Source organism: Molossus molossus, unplaced genomic scaffold (assembly GCF_014108415.1).
Source record: "Molossus molossus isolate mMolMol1 unplaced genomic scaffold, mMolMol1.p scaffold_m16_p_11, whole genome shotgun sequence".
NCBI lineage: Eukaryota > Metazoa > Chordata > Mammalia > Chiroptera > Molossidae > Molossus > Molossus molossus.
The window spans coordinates 96,054,052-96,068,180 of NW_023425346.1; the positions used below are offsets into that span (position 1 = coordinate 96,054,052).

Genomic DNA, 14,129 nt, shown 5'->3' on the forward strand with positions numbered 1-14,129 from the left:
CCACTGCTGGTGGAGACGGGGGGAAGCCAGGGGCTGGGGGAGGGAGATGGAATGTGTGAGTGGTTCTCAAACCTGGATGAATATCTGCCACGATTTTGAGAAAAGGACAAATCAGCTAGGATAAGCTCAAAATGCTGCAATAACAAACAATCCCGGAAACTCAGGCACCTTAACACAACAAAATGTATTTCTCATTCAGACTCTATGTCCAACAAGGTCAGTGTGTGTGTGTGTGTGTGTGTGTGTGTCTGCTCACTGAGGCTCCAAATCCACGTGCTTCAAAGATGACTGCATCAGGGAAGAGACTGGGCAGAATCACTTCCTGGCTTTTAAGTATCTGCCTGAAAAGGACACATGTCATTCCTGTTCACATTGCAATGGCTCAAGTAAGCCACACAGTCCATCAAGTCTAACTTCAAAAGAGGAAGCAAAGTGCAATCCTACCACAAGTTCCCAGGATGTAGAGATGGAATACTTGTGAATAGCCTTAGTAATGATCACAACTCTCAAGATTCTGATTCATTTTATCTTCTCCACACTTCTAATGTCCTAGGCTTGGAATCTTTTGGCCTGTCTAGTTGCTGTTTTTGGGAGAACTGTCCAGCTGAGGTTCTAGTCCTTTTCCTGATTTGGTGGTAAGGCATGTAAGGAGTGAATGCAGGGTTGCATTTAGCACATGCTCAGTCCAATGGACCACTTTTAGTAGCAACTCACCCACTGTTCAAGAGAGAACCAAATGCAAAGTAACTGTATTTTTTATTTCTATTAACAACAAAATACTTCCATAATTTCATAGCCCAATGTTTTTAAGAGCACATATATTACAAATAAAGGAACTCCAGAAACTTTAAAGATTAGTATTTATCAACACTTTTGTACACATACACAAATATTTTAATATAATGGTATCTGAAATGTTATCCATATAATTTTAGCACGTCATAAGTATTAACTAAAAAGGTTCTTTTAAATTTGGTAAAAACCATATATCTTACAATCTCCTATTTACATTTGAAATATGCTTAACTGTTGCAAAAACATTCACTTTGACCTTTAAAATGTGTGTCCTAGGACTTGGAATTGAATGTATTGTAACCGACAGCAAACTTAGGGTTTGCTTTTGAGCTGCATATTTATTGGAATTTCACGGCAAATATTCAGCTTGGCTTGTTTAACGCTGCTCGAAGGAAAAAAAGAAATCATACGAAATGTGCAAATCCAAAGATTGGCAAAATTCTCAAGCTAGCGAGGTAAAAAAAATATTAACATTAAAAACTTCGAATAAATTAAATCTATCTTCTCTTCCCCGAGATTAGCTGCACGTTCAGAGAGTTCCCTTAGAGGTGCATCTGCTGCCGCAGACTTTGCTCAAACGTCCGCGCTGAGTGAGATGGAGACAGTGGGCAGAGCTGGGGTCCCCTTGCTAATTATTCGAGAGCAGGTGCGCTCCACTCCTCGCTTTGACGACTCGTCCCTGCACGTAATCTTAAAATAAGAGAAAACACAATACGACAAAAGAACAACAGAAAGAAACATTCATGTTATTATCTCCAAGTACACAATTAAAACCCAGAAGAGTGATTTTTTTTTTTGCCTACAGGGAATTTGAAAACTTTGAAAATGCACTTATCAAAGTAGATCTGAAGACCTTTTTTTTTTCTCAAGCTCATTTTGGTAAGACTTAAAAGTATCATCACAATACTCTTTGGCTATCAGATATAAATTTATAAATGTTTGAATAAACCTGATGAATGTATCTGAGTAATCCCAGAATTTTATTTTATTTTAAAAGTTTATAATTTACATTGTCAACACCTACCAAAAAAGGGAGCTATCTGAAACCTCATTTACATGTTTGCACTAATGAAAGTAAGAAAAAAATATGCTTTTGAAAATAATATTAATATCACTAAATAATATTTTCCCGTTAGATCTGTTCAAATTATGACATGTAAACACAATAACAATGATGAGACCCCCAGAAACCTCTAAAATATATCTGTGTACAGAAGAGACAATGACTATTTTAAATTTTGCATTATGGAGATTTCTCCCCCTAACTCCACATATTATTATGCTTTCATTTTTTTGCTCTTCCAGGATAGAATTGCTTCTTCTGTTCCCCAAAGAACACCTAACATCCTCTACTACCAATTCATTTTCCTTGTGGTCAATATCACAAGATCTGCCTAAATAACTTGGCAAATAATGTTTCCGAAGAGTATGTCAAAATCTAAGCGCAATATACCTTTGCATCTCACCCACTTGGCACCATAACAGAGAAGGTCTGCTCCTGTCTCTGTATTTTTTATTTGCTATCCATTACCATTGTTGACTTCATTATGCCATCGTCCTTCTAAATTTTGAAACAGACTCCAAAAGAGCATCTTCTATTCATGTTTCATCCAGATACTTATATGTACTACTTTGGCTTCTGTCAAAGGAGGCTTTTATGCTTTTTGGATATTTATAAAATAGTGTGGCATTCTGGCTGCCTAGAAAGGTAATTATTGTCTGCCTGTCACTTTAATAAACCACTTCCCCTCAATATGTCCATTTTCCACACTAGCATCCACTTATAATAAAGCTTCTTTCACTAAGTAAATGACCGTTCTTTCAGCTAAGACTATGCTGGACACCGTTGGAGTGGATTGCAGATTAATTCTATTTCTATTTTTGCATTTCTGTCTATCCATTCTAAGTTTCTATTTTCAAAAGTTCAGTGGTAGAATTTCTTTTTTCACTGTAATTATATATGATCCTGTTTTCAGAATATCTGCATGAATATATAGGCACATGAAGGTACTCAGGCGTGTGGATTATAGTTCATTCCTGCATTGCAGGATTATACTGAGATTTGCCTCTCCAGCTCTCCACTAGAGTTCAGACCCAAACATTACAGCCCAATGTATTTTCATTTGAAAAATTAAGAAAAGCATCAAAGAAAAAATTTTTTTTTGTTATAAACGTAAACTAAAATATATATATACAATTTTTTGAAAATACTATGGACTTTATAGACTCCTACCTATTCTTTGCTGGCTATTTCTGATTTCAGAAAATTGTTCATTACAACCAACTCAAAGCACTTATCAATAGTTATCATGAAAATAGTGTATTTTGCTGTAAATAACGTATAGTTTTGCCATGGATAATTTATACTTATGATTGATAATTATTAATTAAATAGTCTCGTCTCTAGGAATCTCCTCTACAGAGTTAGAAGTTAGTACTTTGTCCTCATTTTAATCTAAGGTGGAAATGTGAAATGGCCATATAACAGAATAAATCATATTTTAAGGAACACTTTTTTTGAAGATGTCATGAACATTGTGGTCATCGTTCCCAGATATAAAGGCCTATGGACAAGCCCCCATAGAAGCTAAGGACCAGAGAAATTTTATCTCTCCTGGTGACAAAACTATTTCATTTACTGAATAACAAGACCTGTTCAATCCATCAGTTTCTTTTCTTTACCTCAGTTTGTAGGAAGCAGAGTCAAATTTTGCTTCTCCTAGTAAAGGTTTTCTGGAAAATTAATTATTTTTCTCTCTCCTTGTCCTTGTCCTTGTCTTTGTCTTTTTGTTTTAGTACACTGGAGTGTGGTGAATCTTTGTTTTGGATACAAATGAGCTAAAATATTATTAAACGTAGGTAGAGTATGAATTTTCTTTTTAAAAGCTAAGTTGCTAACTTTAGCTTTAATCGGTAGAACCCCTCCCCCCCATATTGACCTACCTTGAAATGGAAATAAAGTTGTTTTAATTAAATAAAAACTTAGAGAACACTAGCCACTATAGATTGTCTGAGGAAAATGAACAGTTAGGAAGAGACAGGTAGACCAGAAGGCCACAAAAGACAGCATAGACATAAGGAAAGAAAAACATACCACTTTTGCTTACAGTACTGAGGGAAATATTAGACACAGAGGAACAGAAGTTGTATAAACACGGACTGCAACACAGCTGCCAGGAAAAAAAGAGAAAAGAATTTTTGCCCAAAGTTTCAAGGTCAGATTCAATTTATAGCTGGAAGCAAGCATTTCTTTACCACCTTTTTCAACGTTCAGATCCACTGTTTGCTCTGTTTCACTCTCGGACTTACGAGTTCCACATGCTGTGAAGGCACCTCTCCTAGTATTTAATTCCCATCAACTCCTTAATACTGTAATCTCAAACCAATGCTCCCCCTACTAAGCATCCTAGCTATAGAGATCAATTCTCTCATATAAGTCAATTCACCATTTCTTTCTCCAGCTTTGATGGAGGGTTTAAAATGTGGGTAGACAGAGATGCAAAAGAAGAAATAAGAAGCATATATGAGAAAAGCAATTAGAATAAAAGATTCATAGGATACAGTTCATGTTTTCTGAATAGTGTTGCTACCACTAGGCCATTTAATGAAAGGAAGGGGACTAATATTTGATGAGTGGCTATTATGCATGAGGCGCTATTTGGAGATTAGTTGAGGTTCTCCCCCTTAATTGTTCTGTACAAAACACATCTCAGTCCTGGAGGGGACCGCAGGTGATGAGCCGTCAGGTAGTGTGTGAGGCCTGATGGATGCTGGGAAGCCAAAAGACAGCCCTTGGCTTTGACCACTTGATCCTCAGCCCTTCGTAAAGAACTGTGATTACTGAATGTCCACACTTGGTGCACAGCCTTACAGAACATGCTGGACACATGCCAGAAGTCATGGTGACTTGCTTTCAGGGTGAGGGATAGAATTTTATCCAAACTCTGGACATCTTTAGGAGGCCCAGCCACGGTCTTAGTCCTGGTATTCTTCCTGAGTATGGTGCAGAGACCCCTAGTGGCAGAACTGTGGAACTCCACATGACGGCCTGGGGGGTGTGAGGTCCTAAACCAGAGGGAAGGGAATGGTAGCAAACCCTCCTGAGTATGCTTCCCAATGTTTCTTGGTGTTTATTAGGGCCACTCTGTCCTAGAAAACTAACAGCTTATATGGTTTGGATAAACATCTCTGAAAACTGTGGAAAGCATCTGGGTTCTCATCTCCAGCCTTTTCTTTAACCTGATCTCTGCTTTGAGATCAGGGATGCTATGCATCAGGGAGACAAGTTGGCGGCATGGTGCTCATATAAGGTGCAGTGACTTCAGCAGCAAGAAGGGACCCTTTCCAGTTCTTCTGGCATTGGGGATAAAACGGGCGCTTTGTATGAATGGACAGCTAGGGCCACCCCGGGGAAAACCTCACCTGCTCATTCATGATTGCGGAGAGCTCACTGAGCATGTCCTTGTAATGGGACCTCAGTTCTTCCTGGTACTCCAGCTGGTCTTCCTTGATGAGGCGCTCATTCACGTCCAGGGCCTGCCCACACGCATCTGCAAATTGCCTTTAGCGACAGCAGTAAGCAAATTAACAACCGCCCACCCAGAGTGGCCGCTCAGAGTCAGGCTGCTGATACACTCTGCCACCCAGAAGGGGGCTGGTCAGCTGGCTTCCTGGGGAACTCATGACTCCCAGTCTGAGGGAGCCCAAGGAAGAGCACTCCCACGAAGAAGAGCTTACCTGAAGATTTCCTTCAAAAGCTTCACTTGGTTGTCGGGGTATTTCTTTGCATTGGTTTCTTCAAGAAAAGCTCGTGCATAGGCCATTGGCCCAGCATTAACCTATTGGGGAAAAGAGACTTTGCTGAGGATGAGCCCCTTCCTCCATGGAGGAGCCTGCTCCACAGCTGGAAGGAGCAGCCACTTCTGCACCAATCGTGTGGGACCCCAATTCCTACATATCGAAGTGGGGTCCACTAATTTGTTATCTGTCTCATCGGTGGTCCCCCTGCTGGTGAGTCAGCTACTATGGGACCATCTGAGCTCAACACTTCACTGCCATCCTCCCCAGAGTTCAGTCGCGTGCCCACCATTCCATGTTTCTGCTGCATCCAAATGCAGCTTGAACTATTATTATGTTTTCACTGAATTTACTGGGGTAACACTGGTTAATACAATTCTATAGGTTTCAGGTGCACAATTCTAGAATCTATCACCTGTATATTGTATTGTATTGTATTGTATTGTATTGTATTGTATTGTATTGTATTGTCAAGTCTCCTTCCATCACCATTTATCCCCCCTTTACTCTCTCAAACTATTATTTTCTTAGTATCTTTGAAAACTAGATTCCCTCTTATTTACTTAACTAAATTTAAGTTAAACACCTGTGGCATCCAATGTTTGACGTGCTGGCGTTTTTCTGTTAACATTAACACAAACACATAACTATTAGAGACAGACATTCCGCGGTGAGAGTGGTGTGCACACCGCCCTGTGCGTGCCTGTTCCACTGTCTTCTACTGGACAGGCCGGCTTAGCTTCTGGCCCAAGGTGCACTCATCAGATTTGCTGCGTCAATGCTCAGTGCCGGGTCCTGTTCGTGCTCACACGCAAGAGTAAGTTCCCATTAGTGAAGGGGTCCGTATTCCTTAGTGCTCATAATCTTGAAAGTGACGGTGGGGCTTGGAAGGAGGAGGGGAAGCAGGGAGGCATCTGCGGATGTCCCTGAGTGCCGGGCACTGCCGGCAGTGTGGAGGATGCGCCAACAGTGCTGCGTCCCCCCAGGTCCCACTTCCACTTTGCTCCGCTGTGTGCTGAGCGAAGCTGCCCCGGCTGGAGGATAACAATGGTTCTCCGGCATCTGGCTTTTACGAGTTAATGAATTGCCAGGCTGGTGTGGTTCAGTGGACTGAGCATTGTCCCAAGAACTGAGAGGTCCCGGTTTGATTCCTGGTCAGGGCACACGCCAGGTTGCAGGCTCCATCCCCAGTAGGGGGCGTGCAGGAAGCAACTGATTGATGTTTCTCTCTCAAGTCAATGTTTCTCTCTCTCTCCCTCCCTCTCTCTAAAAATCAATAAAAACATATTTTAAAATATTAATGTATTATTATTTATTTATTTATTAATATTAGTAATTATTTTTGAGTAAGCCACTGGGGACACAGGCAAGAAGTTGGTAGGGAAGAGAACAGCCAGGTCACCATCAGGATCAACATTACTGCTTTTTCCTTTTGTCTCAGGCTCCAATATAACTCCATATGATACTGTTACCAGCCTGCCTTTATTTAAAGTGTTGATATTGCCCTGCCGGTGTGGCTCAGTGGACTGAGCATTATCCCATGTGCCAAGAGCTCATTGGTTTGATTCCTGATCAGGGCACATGCCTGGGTTGTGGGTTCAATCCCCAGTAGGAGGTGTGCAGGAGGCAACCAATCAATGTTTCTCTCTCATCGATATTTCTATCTCTCTCCCTCTCCCTTCATTTCCTATCTAAAAATCAATACAAACATATTTTTAAAAATGTGTAAATACTTTCTTCATTATGGATTTTTGACATTTTTTATTTTTTAAAAATATTGCATTACAATATTATTTTATAGTGATTACTGAGTTTTTGATGCCCCCTCCACCCAAGCCCTGCTTAAGTTTTATGTTCTTTTATCACCCTAGTCTCAGCCCCGGGCGGGTTTTAAGTAAGCCCCAGGCTTCCTCCTGGCCGTCCTGTAGCAGGGACTAAGTCTGTCCGCCTGTTGTCTGTCATCAGTGGGCTCTCTCAGCTCTCTCTCCTTCCAATGATTCTTCCTTCTGCCCAGCTTTCCGGCCTAGGAAGGGTGGCAGTCCCTCAGTCTTGCCAGCCCCTGTGCCTGCCCTTGTTGGTTTTCCTAAACACTGCTTACACTTTTGCAAATAGTCTAGTTATTTCCTTTTCTTTAATCACCCACTATGAGCAGGACATCTGCTTCTTATCAGGACCCTGACAGCCAAATAAATATCGATGTGCATTTTATAAGCTAATATACCTTCTAAAACTATGTTTTTGAATAGTTATAAAAGGCTCTTTGTGACAGATATTTACAAGAGAGACACGTTATTTGTTAATTGAGTCACAGTTTTTCCAGAGAAGATGGGGAAGGAGGGTTGAGGAAGAAGACATTGTATTTCAGCTAAACTTACAGAAGGTTTATCTCCAGGTGTACATTTACAATGAAACAAAAAATGTAAAGACTCGGATAAAGGTGTTGGATGGTATCACAAACAGAAAACTATCTCTTAGACCCTTTGTCAAAAAAAAAACACCAAACAATGTCAAGGGCGCGTTGGGGCGGGTCCCACGGGCCACAGGCGTCAGCCGCAGAGCTCACCTTCACGCTGACACTCCCTTGGAGCTTCAGCTGCAGTCGGATCATGTCCACCTCTTCCATGGTGCAGAGCTGGTTAAGCTCAGAGACTTTCTTGGACATCTCGTCAATGGCCACTTCAATAGGGTTCAGTTCTGTGCTCGACTGGCTTATGACCTGGATTCTCTTCTTCACATAGGGAAACAAGTGACTGGCTGCAGGGGGACGACAGAGAGAGTGGAAAGGCCGAGGGTCGGTGCAGGGTCAGGCGTGCCCCGAGGGTGCAGACGGTTCTGGAGGGGTTTCCCTTGCACACAGTACGTTCCCTCCGGCTAGTTTTAGTGCATGTGAGTTGTTTGCCCTGTGTGCCATGTGCCCTCCCTCCTCTGAGCTTCTGCCCCAGCTCCCTTGCCCCAGCCTCTTCCCCGCCTCACTAGCCACGCCCTCATCCCCAGGGCTGGCGGAGGACCTTGACTTAGAGTCACTGCAAAGATTATAGCTTCCACCACAACGTGCGATTCAAATAAAAACTACACTAAACCACGATAAAGAATGCTTAACTATAACTGAATAGCATATGGCATCACAGCTTTGTTTTAGATTTTCTTTTTATTAGACAAGTTCTGGAAAAGTTTACTGAAGGTGAATGTTCCCCCTGCTCTTGGTCCATGAAGTGCATAATCGGGATCGCTCTTTTCCCAGGCAGTTTAGGTATCATTTGTCCAGAATGCCTTTGCTCATCTTTCCGCTCAGTCCACCCCGGGAGGCCCTGTCCTGTGCTCCCATTTCATTTCTCCCCTGTGCTCGCCTGAAATTCGTGCTGAATTTGGCTTTCTCCCACTAGACTGGGAGCACCTTGAGGGCAAGGATCGTGTTTTATTTATCTGAGTCGCCAGGACAGTGCCCAACACCTAGTGGGCGCTGGTTAAGTGTCCTGAATAAAAGGAGACTCGCTCACAGAATAGGTTTAGATGGTCCTGGAAGGGCCGTTGAGCATCCTCTGCCCTCATTTTACAGACGAGGAACCTGAATTCCGGCGTGATTTAGGGTCTGGCCCCAGAGCACACGATTCTGAGAGCCGCTAACCCTGAAATCACCGAGGGCACATTCAGGGACAGAGGAGGGGGCCCTTCCCGAGACACTGACACCGCGGCCTTCCTGACTGTAAGACGGACAAGGGAGCGGATGCCAGTAACTGCTGACGACTTCTCTCCCGGCTGACTTCCCAAGGGGGCCCCCAGACGGAGGGGAAGGAAGGGGCCCTGCTCTTCGGGGCAAACAGCCCCCGGCCGCCCCGGTGCGCCCCCTCGGCCGCCCCGGTGCGCCCTCCTCCCCGTCCGCCCCGGTGCGCGCCCCGCCGGCGCCTACTGGTCAGCACGGTCCTCCGCTTGCACTGCTCGTCCACGCCCCCGTGCGCGCCCCCGTCCGCCCCGGTCCGCCCCCCCCCCCCCGTCCGCCCCCGTGCGCCCCCCCCCCGCCACCCCGTCCGCCCCGGTGGGCGCCCCGCCGGCGCCTACTGGTCAGCACGGTCCTCCGCTTGCACTGCTTGTCCACGCCCCCGTGCGCGCCCCCGTCCGCCCCCCCCCCCGTCCGCCCCGTGCGCCCCGCCGGCGCCTACTGGTCAGCACGGTCCTCCGCTTGCACTGCTTGTCCACGCCCCCGTGCGCGCCCCCGTCCGCCCCCGTGCGCGCCCCCCTCTCCCCCCCCCCCCGCCCCGTCCGCCCCGGTGCACGCCCCGCCGGCGCCTACTGGTCAGCACGGTCCTGCGCTTGCACTGCTCGTCCACGCCCCCGTGCTTCCGGCCCGACGGCGTGAACGGCGTCTCGAACACGAAGCGGTTGATGTTGTGATGCATTTCGAAATCCGTCTTCCGGTCCTCTATCTCCTTTTCCTCAAAGAAGGGCGTGACGTAGGTCACCTGGATGTAGGCATACTTGGGGTCCAAGTCCTTGGGGTTTACCTGTAAGAGCACGCGGCGGGGAGAGTGGTGAGCCCTCAGCTAGCCGGGCACAACGGAGTTCCCTCGGGGGGCATCCGGGGCGTCCCTGTCCCCCTGGAGGGCCACGGGCAACCGGATCATTGCAGACAAGTGACTGCAGCCACATGGTGTGGAGGAGCCGGGGCCAGCTCGCTGAGTAGCTGGGGCTCTCCACAGCATAAGCACCCGGCTGTGGCATGTTATTTAATCTTTCTTTTCTTTTCTTTTTTTTGTAATGAACGTCCTTACCTTTCTCCAGAAAACCAGCTCCTTAAGAGTGGAACTGTATCTCCCTGTGCCTCTACGTTTCAGCCATGTACCTGGACTGGGCCCATGGTTCTGGGCTGGTAACATGGAAGGAGATGAACTGAGTAGCCTGTCACATGATTGCAGATATTTTATTTTCAATCCCTCTAATTCCTTCTCTTATCTGCAATAAATCATTCTGTGTAATTTCTTTATGACCTCTGCTTTGGTGACTAGGCCTGACAGATATCAAGAAAGACAGGCTGGGGGTCCCAAGAAAAGCCAAGAAATTACTCTTTCTTTCCTTTGAGGCTGAAAGAGATGATTCTCAGTCTCTTTTCTAATGATTCCTTGAAGAATTTTCAAACGTATTGCAAGATTTTCCATCCACATACTCATCTATTGCTTAATCAGTTCCACAGACTTGAGGAAGTTCATGAACTTATTTGTAATACTACTAATAATTACATAGTAAAATGAATATAATCACAACCATTTTACTGAAAAAAGAACGGAGGGTCAGAGTGGCCACCTAATTCCTCCAGGATGGGTCACCAGCTGGTAATCAAGGGGTGGCCTGGTGTGATGGACACTGAAGTGTGTTCTGACACCACATGGGGCATTTCTCTCATCCCATCAGGGACTCTGTCTACACTTTCTATTTAGGGGTGCCACCACCACCATGGCTGTAGCCCTGCCCACTTTTATGGGGAAGGGGGTTATACCTTTCAAACCAAGCATGAGAATGATGGACACATTTGTAACAACTTTTGCCCAACCAAGCCATGTCATGCCCAGACTCCTCCACATACCAGCCTTGTTAAAGAGGACAGGGATCATTTTGCGACCCAATAGAAGCCTATACAATTGAGCATAAACCAGCTTTTCCTGCCCCATCTTCTGAAAGACTCTTGTATCCAACCTATGTTTTGAAGGCGTGCCATTCTCTAAAGGCACCTCTCCCTTTCGTTCCTTCCTGTCACTGCCCGTGCTGGGCACTCACAAAGCCCCTGTTTGCAGCAAACACCTTTTCATCCTGTGCTTTCCAGCTCCAGCATCACCTCCTCTGGGAAGCGCTGTCCAGCTGAGAACGAGCTGGCCAGGGAGCCCCTGCCCTGAGCTCTCTCTCTCTGACTTGCACATGTCTCCTGCGGTGCTTCCCTGCACTCTATTTAATTAGCTGTTTGCACACATCTTTCTCTTCTAAGCTCCACCTGAACTGGGAGATCTGGGAGAAAGTCTTTGCACCCTAGCTCCTAATACTGGGGATGGCATGCAGTAGGTGCTTAATAGAGGTTGGCTAAAGGAACGAAAGCATATTTAGAGGATTGTGAATAATTTCATTAGCGGATATAAGCATTGGCTTTCTGGAGCCGTGAGAAGGTTAATTGGATATGCACAGATTAATACAATGTAACCGGCAAGTCTGGTACTATCACAGCGCATAGATGTTAAAATTGGTATGACTTAGGAGGACCTTCCTGATAGAAGATATACATGTTTGCTTTTCCTCCAAGTCCACCATTATTGGGCGCAATCACTTTAACTCTTCGGTTGCTATACAAGTGCAAATAACCCATGGGAAAGTAGGGAATTTAGAGGTTACTCCAATAAACACATGCTATTTTTGCCAAAAATAATCACCAATCAACCAACCAATAACCAAACAGGCAAAATATCCAAAGTAGTATGCACGAATGTTGATTTTCCTCTACCTTGTTGGAATCCTGGATTATCTTTACATTGTCAGCTCCGAATTTATCTGCATACAGCTTGAGCAGTCTTTGGGAAATCTCGGAGAGCCCAGTCAGCTTAGGCTCCTTATAAATATACTCTTTACCTTCTTCTTCTTCAAAGAAACCCTACGAAAGACACATAATGAACTCCCAATTTTATTACTCCAATTGCATACTATAAGCAAAACAAAAGCCATTTATTTGGACAATGTATCCAGTCTTTTGGTTGTCATCCGAGCTACTAGCTAATACCCTATAAAATCAAAAGCAGAGAAAAAATCAAGTGAAGTAAATAAAATGTCATGCTAGAATCAGCATTAATGGAGACAAAGAACCTCATGGGATAGCTTACACATATTTTCTCTATTTGTAGAAATCAGTGGTATTACCTGCTGCATATATTTTGGGGGAAGGATGCCCTCATGTGGCCACTTGGGGTAGAACACAGAGTCTGGAATAATTTGGGGCATTTTTCAAAGAGCAGTATCCTTTTTAACAAGGTCTTCTCAGAGTCTTTGAAGCTGGAACACTGAGGGGCACGTAAAGGTATCTAAATGGGTGGACGTGCACCCTGCACCATCTCAGATAAAGAGCCGCAGCCCTTGTATTGTTATCACAGAAATTACAGGGTATGCTGCCAAGTACTGTTATTTTAAAAATAACTTTACATTAAGTCAGGGGCCTGATGAAACTTGGCTATATGCAATTTCATCATTCAGTTTTCTTTCCTAGGGGATCTTTTACATTTTTGCAAAGCTAGACCCATTGGATGGAAAATAGTAAAGCAACCAACCATGCCATCATTTTTATGCCATAGGAGCAAGTAGGTCTTCGCCTCTATTAATTTATCTGTCTGGTTTGAAACGGGGAAGAGAAGATCCCATCACCTGCCAAGAACTAAGTGAGGCGATCTTTAAAATTCCTTCTCTTTGAAGAGACACAGAGCATTCTTCCCGTGGGACATGTGGTCCCAGAACACTGGATTAAGCCTGGAGTTAAGATTCCAAATGCATCTGGTTTCTTCTGACTCAGAATTTACTTTCGAGAGCCAGGTAAAGGCACTGGAGGTCACAAAAAATCTTAGCAGTACTTTAAAAAATGTTATTTCTGACTATTTAAAAAACACTCATTATATGTAAAAGACATGGATCAAATGTTCTCATGCTGGATTTTTCACAGTTAATGTGAAGTGATCTGAGTATGATAATTACACTCACACGTGTATGGGCCTTTATACTTTAAGGTCCTTTCTCCCACGTATATTTGACCATCATGAACAGTGTATTGTGTATGATAAGTGGGATGTCACTGTATATTTGTGGAAACAATTTGCCAGCACAGAACTTGTCAGGCACGAAATTAATTGCCTGTTTCCTTGTGCATCTCCCAAAATGACTTTGGGTTTTTTAAAGTCGGGAAAGTGTCTTGTTCAAGACGAGATGTTGGTGTTTGGCCCAGTGGCTGGTCTTTAGGGGGGTGTCACTCTACTTTTATTAAAGTCATAAACAGATGAATAAAACAGTTCGAGTGGGCATGCATCTTAAAAAGGTATATTTGCACCCGGAATAAATAGAAGAGATTATATGGCTTTTCACAACAGTTTTTAATCGAACAATTTCTTTGAGAGATGTTCAAGACTAAATACAGATGATTATGAGTACCTGACCCTCAACTGCTAAAAAATAACGAAGTGAGGCGTGAAGAGCATGAAAAGCAGATCCTGTTGCTCCTCTAGACTTTGGGGGGAGTGAGGCCTGGCCCCATTCCCACATGTCTTTGCAGAGCTTTGTCTGATTCCAGGTTAGAAGTTAATGAGGATCCTACCCCCAGAAGAGGGGGTGGGAGGAGAGAGAAACCACAGAATTTATATGCATGTACGCATAGCTGATGGACATGGACAACAAAGCTGGGGACAGGGTGAGGAGGGAGGAGGAGGAGGGTGTCAGTGGGGGAAAAAGGAGAAACATCTATAACAAAAAAATATCCTGACTTCTGAAAAAAAAAAAAAAAAAGAAGTTAGGGGCGAAAATGGACAGGC

The 14,129-nt window shown here is 44.2% G+C and overlaps 1 protein-coding gene across 6 annotated transcripts in view; it reads right to left on the reverse strand.

Annotated features, from left to right (window-relative positions):
- Positions 1-737: 737 nt before the first annotated feature.
- DOCK10 (dedicator of cytokinesis 10) overlaps positions 738-14,129 on the reverse strand; it is a 241,489-nt gene continuing 228,097 nt past the window's right edge. For all 6 annotated transcript variants that reach the window (XM_036253285.1, XM_036253284.1, XM_036253282.1 and 3 more), the window contains 6 exons: positions 12,071-12,217; positions 9,881-10,091; positions 8,156-8,346; positions 5,533-5,633; positions 5,218-5,356; positions 738-1,485 (listed from right to left, as the gene is read on the reverse strand). In XM_036253285.1, the coding sequence (XP_036109178.1) occupies positions 1,369-1,485; positions 5,218-5,356; positions 5,533-5,633; positions 8,156-8,346; positions 9,881-10,091; positions 12,071-12,217 (906 nt within the window). In that variant the 3' untranslated portion in view covers positions 738-1,368. The remainder of the gene's footprint in view (positions 1,486-5,217; positions 5,357-5,532; positions 5,634-8,155; positions 8,347-9,880; positions 10,092-12,070; positions 12,218-14,129) is intronic.